Source organism: Coffea arabica, chromosome 1c, assembly GCF_036785885.1.
Source record: "Coffea arabica cultivar ET-39 chromosome 1c, Coffea Arabica ET-39 HiFi, whole genome shotgun sequence".
In the NCBI taxonomy this organism is placed as follows: Eukaryota; Viridiplantae; Streptophyta; class Magnoliopsida; order Gentianales; family Rubiaceae; genus Coffea; species Coffea arabica.
The window spans coordinates 48,296,240-48,313,367 of NC_092310.1; the positions used below are offsets into that span (position 1 = coordinate 48,296,240).

Here is a 17,128-nt window from a genome sequence, read left to right on the forward strand (position 1 = left end):
AAACTCTAATGATCCTACTAGTGTCGTGATCGAATTCATAAATTTTGAATTAGGATCGTAACAGCAGGATCAGGAGTTTAATAACCATGGCGCTAGTAGTGGTTTGGTCACTACAAATGCAGTTGCTCTAGTTCCTTGGTTTGGTCAAGACTGGATAATGTTTCTGCAAACACATGTTCGCACCAATTTGTTGCTAGATGCCTCGAGCTTCGCCTTCCTGGACAGTGGTATGGCGAATGCAGTCAGTCAAGTCATTTGGCCCTTCCACTATCAAACATGTCAGGCAGAGGCAGAGCATCTGATCATGGAGCTAATTCTTGTCTCAACCTCTCTTCTTCTGCCCTTCTCTTTCTTTCTTCAATTACTTCAGTTTTGCTATACCTTCTAACATGTTATAAGACTTTATTGTCCAAATTGTAAGCTCTACTTTAATGTCCAATCAGTACAATGTTTGAAAGAACTAAATTAAACCACTCAAAAATCAATCAAAAAAGCAAACTGAAAAGATAAAACTGCAATTGTCATGTTCTTCAATTTCTTCAGTCAAGGTGTTAAAAAAAAAGCTTTTCAGTCCAAAATTACACAAGCACGAGCGCAACCACTAGACAGCAATATATAAGCCTCAGTCTTCAGCTTTTCTCCAGAAAGACCTGATGAAATTAGGGAAGTATAGACCAAGTACTACACAAAAAAAACCAACCAAAACCACATTCTTTACTCTCCTTGACATCTTCAGTTTTGCTGCCAGATCAAGTGCAGTCCTCATGTAATTTTCTATCCTTGTTTTTCCACTTCCATTTGCATTTTCATTAGTTCCTTTGTCAGCCTCATCTGCAGGCTTCTGGGATGGCTGTGGATTATCTGCAGGCATCCAAGATTCTGGCTTGTCTGCAGGAGTCTGAGGTGTTGGAGGCTCAGGGATAGGCAATTTGCTATCTTGCTTGCCTTCTGGAGCGGTGACTTTTGGTAGTCTAACATACAAGATGCCATCTTCAAACTTAGCACTAACTCTGTTAAAATCATAATCTGATGAAACAGAGAAATCTTTCCGAAAGCTGATAGTTTTATTGTTTTCATCCTCTCGCTGTCCTCTGATCCTTGCACTATTTACTGAAGTCAGTTGGACCTTCAGTTCCTCCTTTCTGAAACCTGCGGGATTCAGTTTGTAAGTTTCTATGGTCTGAATTAAAGTACTTGTGAACCTTTCAAATATCAGAATGAACTGGACATGGGAGCAAAGTGAGTAAAATTCACTCTATACTCCAAATATAATGAAATTAAATCAAAGAGTAGAAACCATAGCAGGTTTCATCTTAGTTTTTTGTTTGCTCCACATGAAAAGCTGATATCAATCTTCTATCTTCTTGTATAGAAATACAGGAGAAATGTGTCAAAGATCAAAGGTAATATATGTAAGAGACTGAGTTGGGGTTGATCAAAATACATTAGCCTCTAAGAGTAGCATATATCCAATCACAACTCACAAGATTTGGTAAACAAGATAATCAGCTAAATTGCAGGAAGATTACAGTCCATTGAGGACATTGTCTGTCAAAACTAGATTTCACAAGCATACATATTGTGAACTTGAATAACCTTCACATAAAGAATAATCCAAGAGTGCATAACATTTCCCAAAGTAGAAAAGAACATGAAGTCATATGCTAATTAAATGGTTCATAGCAATTAAGCATAAAATGTTAGGAAACAGGTGTTAAAGTCCCAAAAAAAAGGAAAAAAGGAAGAAGAAAATCCCACTAGGGTGAGGAGGTGGGGGGGGGGGGTCGGGCGAAATAAAAGGACTATATATACCAGGTACATGGAGAAGAATGGTGTCACAATCTTTTGCCTCCACAGTTTCAGTTTGTGGTTCAATTTCTTCATACTTGAGAGATGCAGGTGCAGCAGCCTCCATTCCCCGAGTAAATTCAAGAATTTGGATTTGCTTTCTTCACTCAAGATATATGTATATTGATTAGCTGGTTTCTAAAGACTCCTGTGGTCAATGGGATGTGTAGCCAGTCAGTTCAACTATGTATATATATAACTTTTTAATGCATTTTTCACTTAATATATACACTTTTTTTTTTCTTGCTAGCTATATCTTCACTTACTTTGTTTTGATACCTTCTGCTTTTCTTTTGTAAAAAGACATGTTCCTGTTACTTTTCCTTGTGGGAAAAGGCAGAAGTACCGAACGCGATTGCTTTATCTATTCATGTTCCGTGAGGGTACAATTTTACTAGTTTAATTCTCTTGTTGCAGCTTTCATGGCTAAGTGGAACTATTCTTTGTTTTGTTAATGCTCCTCCAAGAATATTGGTACTCTCCTTGGTGGTAGCTGGGCAAGCATATACATTCCTGCCATCATCTCATGCCATGATATTTATATGTATGAAAACAAAAACTGCTTTTCTTTGCTGGCTTTTTTTCCTTTTCTTTGTTATACATTATCTTTGCGTGTTCAATATTTCTTTTGGGTCAAGTGCAATCTACCACTTCAACTTTAATTAGCTTTACATTGCTAATTTCTTATAGCAGACTACATCAACCATATCCTTTCATTTCAATTAAGTGTAACTTTTCTTCAAACCCCCAAATCCCCAATCTTATGTTAAAGAGGGCATGTAATATCCGAGCAGGCAACTTTTTTTAATCATCCAAGTTGCAAAAGAGAAATTAGTTTTGCTTAGCAAAGAGAATAATTATCTTTTAGGTGATAAAAGAGCTTCAACTGGAGAGTGTTTTTAAGTTCTCAGACTGAAGTAATGAGAGAGCTACTGATCTTTGGTTTAATTCAGAGGTATCATTTCTCAAGGTTTATCACCTGGGCCTGAATATCTTGCTGTTGGCATAGGACATCTACACTATTGAAGGTTTCTACTGTCAACAATGAAAGTGAAGAAACCAATGGAATTCAACAGGGCTTTGTCTCGAACTTTCTTGTACCAAAGTTCAAGAAAGTAATTAAACAATGAAGAGAAGACTTAATCTTGGGAGTAAAGTGACTCCAGAGTAGAGGTAGGCTATTCAGGCCTACCTTCAGCTGTTGAGCTGTAACTGCTAGGCAGAATCCATAATGGTCCACAATTCAAATGCGGGGAATATTAGGAGTGTTGCAAAATCAAGGAGCAGCAGATTATTGACAACTTTGTTCTGGAAAGTATACATATAAATCTCAACAGAATTGTCACTTTGGTAACATCTATATCATGGTACTTTCTGTCTCAACTGTATTTGATCATCTAGAACACGCACAGAATGAGCACCTTCAAGTTCTCCGAAAAATCAACAAAATCGAACTTCTACCGTTCTCTAACAGCAAACTTCCTTCCCAAACTAGGAGCTCTTGTCAGAAGCAAAGGAGACAACCCAACAAATGCAAGAATACACGGAAGATTGTATTGACAGATACCAAATTATCTACTACTACCAAGATTGGAAATTTTGAGCTGGTCAGCCTAACTTCTCAATGTTATTATGATGTCCCACGAAAAATAGTAGACACTCGACATCAGTAAGTGCTTTTGGAGGTCATTAACTATCTGTATATCCTCCTTGCCTTTCCAGAATTTAGCCGAGAGAGATATGTTGCAGCTTAATCAACTTCACTCTAGCATGCATGGTACCCATGATTACCTACACGATGTAAAAGAAGATGACTTTACATTCAATGCCAAAAATTCAAGCTCTCAAACTAAATATAACTTAAACATTTTTGAAGAATCAGCGCTATTAATCTAGAAAACCATAGAACAACTGGAAAATTGCTTCATTAAGTATAACAGGAATTGGCATTTGCTCATACCCCAAAAAGCATCATACTCTGCCCTAAATACATTACATGCATCAGCATCTTTGCTGCATATCTTGAACAACAGTAATCAAAGCTGTCTCAGAATTGTTGGCAATGCTAAATTTACAGTATATGACATTACCTGCATATAGGAGGACCGGTACATTAGAACTCGAAGAGAAGCCCTGGGAAGTACTTTCCAGATACTGATATACCTCTTAGTTTCTGAGTAACATGTTTCAAGATTAAAGTGTTAAAAGAAACCAGGAATTCATTGATTAAACAGGTGGTACTTTGCAAAATGTTAAACACTAGCACAAATGAAGGTCAGCATTGTGAGGCAATTCCATCTTTTGATGCTTATCTAGTCAGTTTCTAATGTTTGTGATCCTATACAGTTTATTATTGATTTTTCAACAGTTTATCTTTGGATGAAGGCTAAATTGCTAAAATGATGCAGGGACTAATTTATAAAATCTCAGAATTTAAACGTAATTTTTTATAGCACTAAAAAGCCTTAAAAAGAATTTACTTCGAACCTATTATCATAAATGTAAATTCACATATGTTTCCTTTCTCTATTCTTTTTGTTCCTACCTTTGCTTTTCTTCTTTTCTCAATTTTCTTCCCGACTCTAAAGCTAATTATGACAAAGACCAGTTTCATCCCATCCTCCAACCCTATCCTTCTCACTGCCTTCCACCATCCATGGCACTCCCTTCAACTCCCTTCCACCCTGTTCCCTTCCCTCCAAATGCCAGTACCTCCATCAATCCACTAATCCATGATGATGGATTATGGCAGGCACCACTATGTTCTTCAGTGTATAGTTGTCATGCACAGCAGGTTATGTCGAACAGGTATCTTTTTCGTGGTAAAAATTCCAATTGTACACAACAGCAAACACCATGTTTGGAAAGGTCTCATTCCATTCTAATTGTTGGTGCCAACTCTGGAAGGAAGGGAGTAATTCAACCAGAATCAGTACCAAAATTACAATTAAGCATTGCTTTAAGGAGGGGAAAAAAAGCTCATCATGGAAAGATTCTCACCTTGGTAAAGGAAACCTAAGCAACCCAATGGAAGGCCACTTAAGGGCAAAAGAGGGATTATATAGACAAAAATAGTTACACTTATTCTTTTTTTTTTTAATGCTAGATAGAAAAATTAATCTTTAGAGATTGACTTCTAAATAAGATCATATATCTTCATCTCTCCCCCTCTCTAAACCATAGTTCTTCCCCCTTGCAGAGAACCCTCAGTTCTCTCTCCATCATCTGGCATCTGGGCTACTTCCTCTCTCCAATTCCTCACTATCATCTTCTCTCACACTCCCAAATTTAACACCAACATAACAGTACCTATAGTACTCCATCCAAATCAACGACCACACATGCTCAAAACAGTTGTTACAGAAAGCATCTTAAGATTCAATCTGGTAAACCATAAAGCCTTGGTTGAAAAGAGTGTAAAGATCGAAACTTTAAGAAATAATAATCACCAAAAAAGGAAAAAGAAAATGCCACAAGTACCCATATACTGATATTAAACAGTCATGGCAGCTATTAGGAAATTAGACAGAAAAATAGTTGTCTCACTTCTAAAATATTACAGGTGAAAGTTGATTTCTGGGGATACATCCCTTTTATTTGAGTATCATCAACTTTAAATTCGATTCTTACATGATGACTTTCTATATTTTGGAATACAAAATAAAGCCCTTAATGTGCTCTTTCTTTGCCCTGATAAAACACAAGACACTTGTAAATAACCCCCCAAAAATCATTATAAAAAACCGGGACAAGATGAGGGAAAAGGAGGTCGACCAAAGTATAAAGTAAAGGTTAGACTTGCTTTATCTTGTCTGCTAATAAGAAGAAAATAGAATTACTATGCAGTATCACTCTTTAACTTCAAGTTTTGACAATTTGCTATTCACACAACGGATATCCTATTTTTCAAAGATCCTTGACCACTTCATTGTGCTCTAACCAAGTTTCTCCTGTCCAGTCACTGCAACCAGTTTAAGCACTGGACAAAGCTGGAATTTCTATTTAATTCCATTTTAAAGCCATAATATTGATAAGGTAATACAGGGTTAGAGAAGCTTAAGATCCTAAGGTTAACATTATGCTACCTCAAGTGGATTGCTGATGTGTAGGATTCAACATCAGATAGAGAAGGAATTACTCTACCCTGTTTTCCTGAAAAGTTGTTGATTCTAACTTCTCACAACTTATCAGCAGCTTAAAGTAGTGTTGAAGTTCATTAAATTGTGTTATAATATAGACAATAGCAATGCTCAAAGGATATTCTTCCCTGCTCCATAATTTGCCAAGCATTAAACTTTCTTCTTAAATTTTGCTTCCCTAGAGACATATCAAAAGAAAGTATACGAAACATGGCACTTGGAAAGAAGAAAGCAACAAAGAATTGGAGGATGTTGGGGGTACAGAAAAATGAAATCCATTTTTCCCTTGTCTTATAGAGCAACTTGTTGTCCTATATACAGTAGGTTGAGACAATCACACAAACTTTGCAGCAATTTCATTAGTTTCTTATTTAGGAAGGAATGCCCCTGAAAACCGATTATGCCTATTATCTCTGTGTCCCCTCTCCTCTGATCCTCAAGATATTCTGTCTTAGGTGGACAATTAGTTTTTTTTTCCTTTTCTAGCACCCGAAGCAATCAGTTAATAAGATTTCTGATTAGAGATGCAGTGTCCACCTTCTACAAATCTAATTAAATGACAATAGCAGACTACAGAATCCCATGGTTAATACTAATTGTTGTTCCCCGAAGAAGAAAAGCAAATTTGAAATCAAATATAAGATTAGAGTCAAGGGATTATAATGTTACAAAATCAAAAGAGTGCGGAAAATACAGATATACAGACTACAGAATCCCATGGTTACTACTAATTGTTGATCCCCGAAGAAGAAAAGCAAATTTGAAGTCAAATATAAGATTAGAGTCAAGGGATTATAATGTTACAAAATCAAAAGTCTGGAAAATAAAGATATACACAAAAAAAAGAAAAAAGGGAAGGGACAGAGTGAGAATTATAGATAGGTAGGTTTGACTGATTACTTAAATGTTAGTTTCACCTTTGGCCTGGAAGTATCCACTTCTACATTTTTTTTTAGCTGCTAAATATTTTTTACTATTAAGTGATACACAACATGACTGAGAATCGACAAAATCACAGATTAAGAAACATATATAGTTTAGGGAGAGCGATAGATACTTGTTTGGCAGAAGAAGGTTGAGCGAACAAGGAGGTTGAGTGTGTAATCTAAAACTACATAGATGAATTGTCAATTAAATATAAGGTTTTGCATTTAAAAATGCCATATATGCAGCTAAAACAACAAAGGAAAGTGCGTAGAAGGCCAGCAAAGTAAGTTTCTTAGTAAGCACTACATATCAAACAGTATAGCTGTGACAGATGTACACTGGCAAACATGTATACAATATAAGCCACCTTAAACACATAAAATAGGATTGTCAACACACAATTATAAAGGCATACTGTCAAGCAAGATATTCCAATTAACTTAAGAAAAGAATGAGACAGAAGCAAATAATGTGGGGCTCACAATGCATACCTTTGTGAAGACAAAGTATTAGCAGAATTAGAGAAGGCAGCAAACACATTGGAATAGGACCGGGTCAGATAAGCGAAATTGGAAACTGGAGGTAGTGCATGCATCCGTTCACCTTTCTTCAAAAGCTTCTCTAAGTTAAGCCTCTGTAAGGTCAAAACTGATTTAGACTCCCTCCATACAAAAGCGAGCAGTCCATCTTGAATCACAAATAAAGAGCCAGGTTTTGAACCAGGATATCTGAAACCGTACCCATTTGCAATACCTTCCCCATTATAAGCACACTCTACGTTAAGAACATGGCCATCTTCATCAGCCTCCCAAGGAAATGGCTCCAGTGAAGATTCATCAATATTGACTATGAACATAGCAGAGCCATTTGGATGAAGAACGTAATGAGTTCCTTCTAATATCTTGGTAGCTATGAGTAAAGTCTGGCCCTGTGACTTCTCATAAGAGAGCAAAAGGAAAAAGAGAGCCTTTCCAAGCTTGTCTTCGCTAGGCCGCCCAGGAGGCCAACCAAATGTACCTCCCCAAAGACCAGAATATTCTTGGCCTGCTACTGGCTCCCGCATGGGCAGCTTGTAAAGAGCAAACCGACTATCATGCATATTAGGCCATGCCCTGTAAGACGATAATTTCACAGTTGAAGCATGTAACATCAGTCCTATAGTGTCACCAGAATGCAGAAACTCATGAAGCTGTGCATGTCTGTTCCCCCCGGAAGAAAAATTCTTTTTCAATGTCTCACGGCTACCATTAATTGAGTTTGATTTCCCAAGCATATGCCTAAAACTATCCCTGAAATATCCAGTAAGAGTTTTCTTTTTCATGCACTGAGTCTGGCTGCCATCACCATACCATGAAGTTTCACAGCCATGTGTACAATTCATATTCTTTCTGATTTCACTCATTTCTAATTGAGTAGGATCCAACAGCAATCTGGCACCAGCTTTCCTATCACTGGGGCTGCTACCAAGATTATACATCTGCATAAGCAGCAATCTTCTTTCAGATAGGATTGCTATATCCTCCGATAAATCAACATCACCCCTTAAACGAGGAAACAGGAGTGAATTTTTTGCGTCTGGGACCTGCAGCCGGACTTGACCAGTGACAAGGTCTAGAAGCTTTCTCCTATCACCAAATGCCAATCTGCTAAAAGGCACCATTGAGGCATTGTGTCCAACAATTCTGTTTGACTTTGAAATACCACTATCCGACCGAGAAATCTTCCGTGAGAAATCCTTATCCAAATCATGGGCAAAACTTTTGCTGTGGGCCAATATACCCCCATTCCTCTGCTGCCGAGGCTCAACCTCAAGTAAGAGCACATTACAAGTCCTATCAACTGCCTTGAGTGAACCAGGATAGACATAGTCATGGTCTCTCTCCCGTCCATGCAAGAAAAGTTCAGCAGAGCCCTCAAAATCACAAAGAATCTCAAATACGGGCGCCCATAAAATTGGGCCATCTTCAATCCCTAAAGGTCCAATTTCTTGAGGTATAATTCGGCACCCAACAACCGACACAAAACCAGGCATGACATAAACTACATTGCCAAGCTCAGGATTTTGGTGAACCCATATTCCAAGCAGAGGAAAGACACCAACAAGAAACCGGCAAATCGCCTTGTAGGATGAAACTCCTTTCCTCCACTCACTAAGATCCTTATAAGGAACTACCCCCAGCTTATCACACTGTGCAAGCCAGACCTTCTCAGAGGCCACTAATTCACACAGCCCTCGACAGCAAAGACCAAGATTACATAAATCCTTGGGAGTGAGGGACCTGGTGACTATGATTAGAACATCATCTGGTAGATGCAGAAGCAAGCTAGATCCACACTGATCAGGCAACATGACAAAACAACACCACAAATTCTCTTTTAGGCTTCAAACTTCAGCTATAAAAATCCCCTTTTGTACATGAAAAAAGCAATGTAATCATACCCTTTCAGGTTTCAAACTTCAGCAACAAAAGCTATGTTCTTTTCTGGGCATATAATTGCAAATCCCGCAACAAATAAAGGAAAAACAAAAAATCTATTAACTTTAAAAACCTCCAGTAACTCGAGAGTAGTACAGGCTGAAAAGCTATTGCTCATACCTCTTCAAGATCAAAAGAGTAGTACATACTTTAAAAAGCTATAGCTATAGCTATTCTCACAGCTTATCCAACTGAGAGAAAATTTGAGAACAACATCAAAAGGGTTTGCCTTGGATTCTTGAAAGATTTCCCTAATCAGCTGAAGCCCAATTGCTATGCCCCAGATGCTTCAATTTCTTGAACTTCAGAAAGGGGGTAATTAAGCTTGATTAAGGAAAAAAGAAAGCTTGGAGATGAAGGAGACAGAAATCATCACCCAATATGAAGAGGGATGATGTCCAGATAATTGATCAAAGCTGGAAGTCTGGAGTATTTTAGAAGGAATTATTGAGGATGACAAAAGATGCATTGGAATAAGAATTGTCCCTGTCCTGTTTCTGCTGTAGGACTTGGGAGGGGCCCTCTCCTCCAAACTAGGCCAGGCCAGCTTGACAATGTTGAATGTTGAATGCTAATAATGGTGGTTAAACTTGGAAGTAGAAGATGAAAGTCCTTCCCAAGTCCAAAATCGTTGTCTGCACATATGGTCCACTCGGCAGCACGCACTCCCCACGTTTCCATTTTCTTGCGTTTCCATTTTCTTGATTGCGAAAGGAAAGCAAGTTTCTATAGAATGGAATCGAGTGAAATGAAATCAGATATACTGCGGATTGATCCAATTATTCAATTGATGGGTTATTCGGTAGAATTTTGCATTGGTGAATTTTTTTGATAGAAATTATCATTTCATTTGTGAAATATGCACTATAATGAAATTAGGTACTGTGGATTGATCCGGTTATGTGATTGATGGGTTATTCGTTAGAATTTTATATTAGTGAAATTTTTTTTGATAGAAATTATTATTTCATCTATGAAATATGTCGCCATACATATCACAAAAATATTAGATTTAAATGATACAGATACACTAGATATGAGAAAATTATAACTATTACATTATAAATTTTCAATCCATTCCAAATCATATCAATCTCTTCGAACCCAACAAACATGGTATTAGTAGAAGTTAGTGATGAATAATCCGGAAGAATTTATACTCGACTCGATGATTGATCCAATTAAACGATTAAAGGGTTATTCACTGAAATTTGATATTAAAAAATGTTAAGTCAGTAACAAGTAATGAGATTGGGTTTAATAAGACATTCTTAAAATCTCGATACTTATACATATGTATTTTTACAATTTATGCCATAGGATGGCAATTACTAAAAACAAGAGTCAAATCTCCCTCACTTTTCTCAATATTCTTTGATTTGTAGGTTTTTAGGTTCTTGAAAATGTTCAAGACTTCATGCTGTGGGATTAGAATAAAGAATACACGAGTCCATCTTCTAAGTTATTGTGTATCATTTTGCTATTCATATTTCGTCCTAACTATTTGAACACCATCTTTGAAGTGATGTTTTTATTTCCAAATGGTATGTGATGACATTGTTGAACTATGGTTGTAATTTATTGTTTTTATTCTTATGGAGGGTGTTTGTTATGATGCAACAAAATTTCAGTTTAATAAAATTTAGTTTCGAGATTTTTAAAACTATTTAGATGCATGTATTTAGAGGTGTCAAATCAACCCATTTAACTAGATTTACCCATACCCGCCCATAAATAGATGGGTATGGGTATCTTAAACCCAATTAAAATTCTCTTCCCCCATTTAAAATTCTCTTCCCCAATTAACCCATTTAAAATTCTCTTCCCCCCAAGTCTCTTCTTTTCCCCTACCTTTTTTTTTTCTAATTTTTCATTTTGTCATGATGTTAACATTATTATTATTATTATTATTATTATTATTATTATTATTATTATTATTATTATTATTATTATTTGTTGGTTTTATCTTATTATTTTATTTTTTCTTAGTTTGTTAACTTGCTCATTTTTTAACATTACCAATTTATGATAAATTTTAGCCTATTTTCTTATCTTTATAAAATGAAATCTTAAATTTATATATGAAAAAAATGTTAGGGGTTCAAAATTTTTGGATTAAGTTTTTATATTAATTTTTATAGTACTTAATTCAAATTTTTATATTCGTATTATTCAATTATTAAATAATAGGTAATTTTGTGACATAGAATATAAATGAAAAAAATTGGTAATTAAGTTTATTGAACATTATAAATAAATATTTAAAACTAATGATGGGTACAAAGAGTGGTATAAATTGATAACTTAGTTTGCAAAAATGAATTTAAACGAGTTTGCAAAAAGTTAAAATAAATGAGTTATAAATGGGTAATTGGGTTACCCAATTCATTTTTTGACTTACCCATTTATACCCATCTAATTAAATAGGTATAAATGAATTGACTCACTTATACCCATTACCCATTTTACCCAACCCAACCCGTCCAAGTCACCCATTTTGACACCTCTACATGTATTCGATAGGTTTTATTAGTGAATATGGATATCAAATGGTTAATCTAAAGCGACAAGGAAGCTGGTTTATAAGGAGATTATCTAAATGGGTTCAATTTTGTTTGTATTGTAATTTTTTACGAAAAAATTTTAATGTTTTCCATGAATATATCTCCCAATCACCTTTTTATCGCGAATACATCAAATCCTTACGATACATCTTCTTACAAAAAGTCTTAAAAATAGCTATCCATATAGGGCGAGTTAAAAGAAGTTTTGCTAGTACCAACTGTTACTATCCCTTTTAGGGAAAAATACAGCCAAACAAACAAGCAAGAAAGCAAGCACAATTTTGTAATTGGTTTTTTTTATACAATTTTCAATAACTTTTTTACCCCACAAATATTACATCCTAAAAAAAATGTTGTAGTAATTTTTCTCCAAACACTCTCCAATAAATGCAATCCAAACTAGCTTTTATGCGCAACCAACTAAGCTAATAATTGTGGGATATCTATTAACTTGGGTTTAACTTGCCCATAATAAAGTACAACAGAAAAATCATATAAATATTCCATTCTTCTATATTTTTTTAAGTGTGTTGTTTTTTTTTTATTATTAAGAGAAAGAGAAAGGTCCGACATGGGATGTGTTCATTTCACACTGTGAACCTCTAATGTGTTTTTCAAGTCATGTTCAAAGTCAACATAGTAAAGTTGATGGCAAAGAATTTAGGCTTTTCAACATGTGCTGATCAAAAGTATACTTGAAGACTACAATCATTAACTTTATCGTTTACTCCAAATAAAAATAAGAATTTCAAATATACCTCCAATTTAAAACAAAAAATAGTGCAAAGGAACTTTCTCATTTATTTTTTTCCATTCCTCCTTTTCTTTGCACTAAATTTATATAATTTGCTCTCAACCTTATAAATATATATATTTTTATAAATTTATAATATTTTTATATATTTATAAATATATAATATATAATATATTAGTATAATATTAATATATTTATAATATATGTTATATAATTATAATTATAATTATATTGATAATATACATGTGTATATAATAATTATCTCGTCCTTTTCTTTAGTCTATCCACTAGACCATGTTTTGATCATTTTCAACACTGATCGGGCCAAAGTGCAATATATCTATAGCTTCATTAGAGTGATAATTTTTAGGCTTCATGACCCTAAAGTTAGATATGTCTAAAGCCTATGATAGGGGTGGAATGGAAATTTTTAGAAAGACTTATGATGCACATGGGATTCTGTCATACTTTTATTTACTGGATCATGGCTTGTATTTCCTCAGTCTCTTATTCCTTTAATCCGAATAATTGTGGAATAAGGTGGGATATATAAAGCCTTCCAGATGAATTCGACAAGGGGATCCTTTATCTCCTTACTTGTTTATCATCTGTACTGAAGGGCTTTCTAACTTACTCAAGAAAGCTGTGGAAGGGAAGCAGTTAACTGGCATTAAAATTTGCAAAGATAGCCCTATGGTCTCTCACTTGTTTTTTGCAAATGATTCACTATTGCTGCAAAGCAACTAAGCAGGAAGCACTGAAGGTGAAGGAAATCCTCCAGCAATATGGACAAGCATCAGGACAGATAGTTAACTTTTACAAATCTACAATGTTTTTTAGCGGAAACACTCCCAACCAGATAAGAGGCGAGATAAGTGAGGCTTTGGATAGCATGAGGGAGGCACACAGTGGAAAATATCTAGGCTTACCTATGACTATAGGGAGGGCTAAGAACCAGGTGTTTGGATATCTGAAAAATAAAATAAACAGTAAGTTACAAGGGTGGAAACAGAAGGTGCTTAGTCATGGGGGGAAAGAGGTTCTAATCAAATCAATTCTCATGGCAATACCAACATACATTATGTCATGTTTTAAATTACCTAAAGGTATGTGTAAGGAGATATGTGCTAGAATTGCTAGATTCTGGTGGGTGGATGGGGATAAAGAAAACAAGTTGTATTGGGTTAGATAGGGTAAACTGTCAGAAGTTAAAGGGAAAGGAGGGTTGGGTTTTAGAGACTTGGAAGCTTTCAACCTAGCTCTGCTTGCAAAACAAATATGGAGAGTTGTTACCAATCCAAATTTGTTAGTAAACAAAGTTTTGAAAGCTAAATATATGAAAGATGAAGAGTGGCTAGAGAAGAACCCTCCAAATACTACATCCTGGTGCTGGAAAAGTATCCACAAAGGGGGGGAGCTATTGCAAAAGGGATTGTGGAAGAGAGTGGGAGATGGAAGGAGAGTGAAGATTTGGCAGGATAGATGAATCCTTGGCTTGGAGAATGGAAGAGTATTAACTGTAAGGCCTGCTGATTGCCAGTTATGTCATGTTCATGAGTTGATAGAGGGAGGGAAGTGGAAGTCGGATTGCCTGCAAAAATGGTTTAATGCAAAAGATGTGGAATACATAACTAGCATTCCCCTCAGTCTATTTAGAAGAAAGGACACACTCTACTGGAAACATAGCAAATATGGTGTGTATACAGTGAAGATTGGATATGTTGTAGCAAAAGTGGAAGGTGAGACTCAGAGTCGAAGGATAGAACTTGGCTCAGAAACTAGTTGGGAAATTAGGAAACACACTGTGTGGAAGAGTCTATGGAGTCTAAACATCAAGATAAAGCTAAAACATTTTCTATGGAGGTGCTAGCTGAATAGCTTGCCAGGTAATGAAGCCATCTATAAGAGAATTGGGTAGGGAAGTAGCCTATGTAATTGCTGCAGTGAGGATACTGAAACCATTGAGCACATCTTTTTCTTTTGTCCAAAGGCTCAAGTGGTGTGGAGGATAGCTCCTATGAGTTGGGAAGGGATAACTGAGTTGCAAAGTAACACATAGAGATGGTAGGATGCAGTGATGCTATCTGCTAAGAAGGAACAAGGAATGGACAAAATCAAGCTTACGGTCAATATATTATGGCAAATTTGGAAGGCTAGGAATAGGATGACATTCTAGAGTGTGAACGTGGATACAAAACTGATAGTAGACAAAGCACAGCAGGAATGGACTGAATATGAAGCTGAGACTGAAACAGATACAAGAACAAATGCTTCATCAGAAGTGGACAAACAGCTGCAACATGGTTGGGAACCGCCTAAGGAAGGGGTGATCAAAATAAATACTGATGCAGCAATCTCAGCTAAAATGGTAAGAACAGGGCTGGGGATAATAGTTAGGAATTGGCGTGGAGGGAATATGAAAGTGAAAGGAATCACTGAAAGTAGGAGAGGGGAAGCAGCCAAAGAGGAAGCACTAGCTATAAGAAGTGCACTGGAAATGGCAAAAGATGCAGGATGGACAAACATAGAGGTCCAATCTGACTGCAAAAGTGTTGTAAGCCAAATTAACACAGGCAATGTTTAGGATTGTATCTTACAAACAATCCTGGAAGACATTGAGGATCTAAACAGATTTTTGACTATTGCATATTCTCTTTTGTTCCCAGAGCTGCAAATGGTTGTAGTCATTTGCTAGCTCAATTTGCAGTCAAGTTGATTAGGAATATTGAGTGGGAAGAATCCTTCCCAACATGGCCATTAGATTTAGTCAGAAAAGATAGGGGGGTATTTACCCCTTTTTGTAATTAGCTCTTGTATTATCAATTGTTAATATCTATAAAAATGTTAACGTTTGTTGGAAAAAAAAAATCAGAGTGATAATTGTGTTTCTTTACTATTAACAAGAACTTTTTTTAAGTAATCTCTCCAGATACAATTAATAAGGTACTGCTGCCATGTCTATATTACATTTGACAAAGCAAAAGTAGTAATTGTAATCGTAGGATAGTGAGATTAAACTGATACTAGCTCATATTTTTATAGCTTATTTTATTTTATTTTATCTTATTTTTGTCGATATAGGGATATCTTGACTTACGTCAGACTAATCCCCTGCGACAGTACAAAACCTACCTAAGATGCACAGCATGTTACCAGTAAAGGTGGATCTAGCGGCTTGGGGTAGGGCTTTATACTTTATTTTTTCACTAGCTCAGAAACACATTTCTTGACTAGCATTGTCACATGACAAAGCAAAACCAGATCAGTTTAGCTGCCAATGCACTCAGATGCTTGTCAAATGGACCCATTTGTCCAGCTCCTTTCACAAGCTGCAAATATTTGCCCTTGACCATAATCTGCTATGTATCCTCCCACCTGCCAATTAGCACAGAAAATATCATGGAATTGAGGTTTCCAAAACGAGAAACATCCAAGAAACAGTAAAAAATTAAAGCCGTCTAAGCTTAAGAAAGTTATGGTGCAACACAGAAAAATAGTACCTCATCATCATCAGCATAGCAAGAGTGTTTATAGCACACTATTTGCTGTAACTAGAATAACTCCATCAGTGTCACCACCGCAAATATAGAAATTTTTGCCAAAATTAGTTGGGCTGGCCTTTCTTTTACTTCTAAATAAGTTGCAGAACAACATATAACAAATCCTTGGATTTTCATTTATCACATAAATTGTAATGAATTAATCTTGCTTACATCGTCAGTGTATATATTGACGGGTCAAAATGCATTCTACATCATCTAACTTTAAATTTAAATACTAAATTTTGAATTTGTGCCGTACATCTTGACTCACAAGTGTATACTCTGACAACGCGTAAAAAAGTTATCCAATTCTTCAAAGAACACCTGTATATGCAAATCAGATGGGAGTGGTTGTAAGAGTAACAGTTGATAGTTACCTGTACAACCTAACCCTAATGCCATTTTGGTGAGCTCCTTAATAATTGGGAGAATGGAACATTGGTGATTCAATCCATGAGTCGATTGAACTCCACATTTTGGTAATTGAAAATTATGAGCAATTCAATTATAACATTAACAAATTAAGGTATAAAAATAAGTAATGGACTTGTGCTATACAAGTTCATTGTATTCTTCAATTCACCTGCAAATACCCCAGTTTGTGGGGAATGCATGAAATAGCAGCTTGGACATCTGCTTTATTGAACTTTTCCTAAGTAAGTAGCAAAGAGTCAAACTAATAAATAGTTTTCAAGTGTATCCTCTACCTAAAAAAGTTCATTCAATTATTGACCGCCAAAGAGAAAAGATGGTGGACTGTTCCAATCAGGCCCTTCAATCAAGCCACATGCATAAATCAACCTTGTGGCTTTAGCCTTTGGAAAAATAAATTAGCATCCTCATAGTATCATGTGAATATAGTCCCCATGTTAATTAA

General features: G+C 35.8%; 2 protein-coding genes across 3 annotated transcripts; both read right to left on the reverse strand.

Annotated features, from left to right (window-relative positions):
- Positions 1-622: 622 nt before the first annotated feature.
- Positions 623-1,915, reverse strand: LOC113704256 (uncharacterized). The gene is made up of 2 exons (XM_027226047.2): positions 1,813-1,915; positions 623-1,149 (listed from the first exon to the last, which is right to left on the reverse strand). The coding sequence occupies exons 1-2, from the start codon at positions 1,913-1,915 to the stop codon at positions 623-625; spliced, it is 630 nt and encodes a 209-aa protein (XP_027081848.2).
- Positions 1,916-3,114: 1,199 nt separating this feature from the next.
- LOC113704264 (F-box protein At5g39450-like) lies at positions 3,115-10,132 on the reverse strand. 2 transcript variants are annotated; one of them, XR_003451667.2, is made up of 3 exons: positions 7,406-10,129; positions 3,939-4,021; positions 3,115-3,639 (listed from the first exon to the last, which is right to left on the reverse strand). XR_003451667.2 is itself a non-coding variant. In XM_027226063.2 (2 exons), the coding sequence occupies exons 1-2, from the start codon at positions 9,262-9,264 to the stop codon at positions 3,636-3,638; spliced, it is 1,863 nt and encodes a 620-aa protein (XP_027081864.2). In that variant the 5' UTR covers positions 9,265-10,132; the 3' UTR covers positions 3,115-3,635. The 2 variants fall into 2 exon arrangements, 1 of the variants encoding a protein (XP_027081864.2); XM_027226063.2 differs by lacking the exon at positions 3,939-4,021 and having other exon boundaries at positions 7,406-10,132.
- Positions 10,133-17,128: the final 6,996 nt, after the last annotated feature.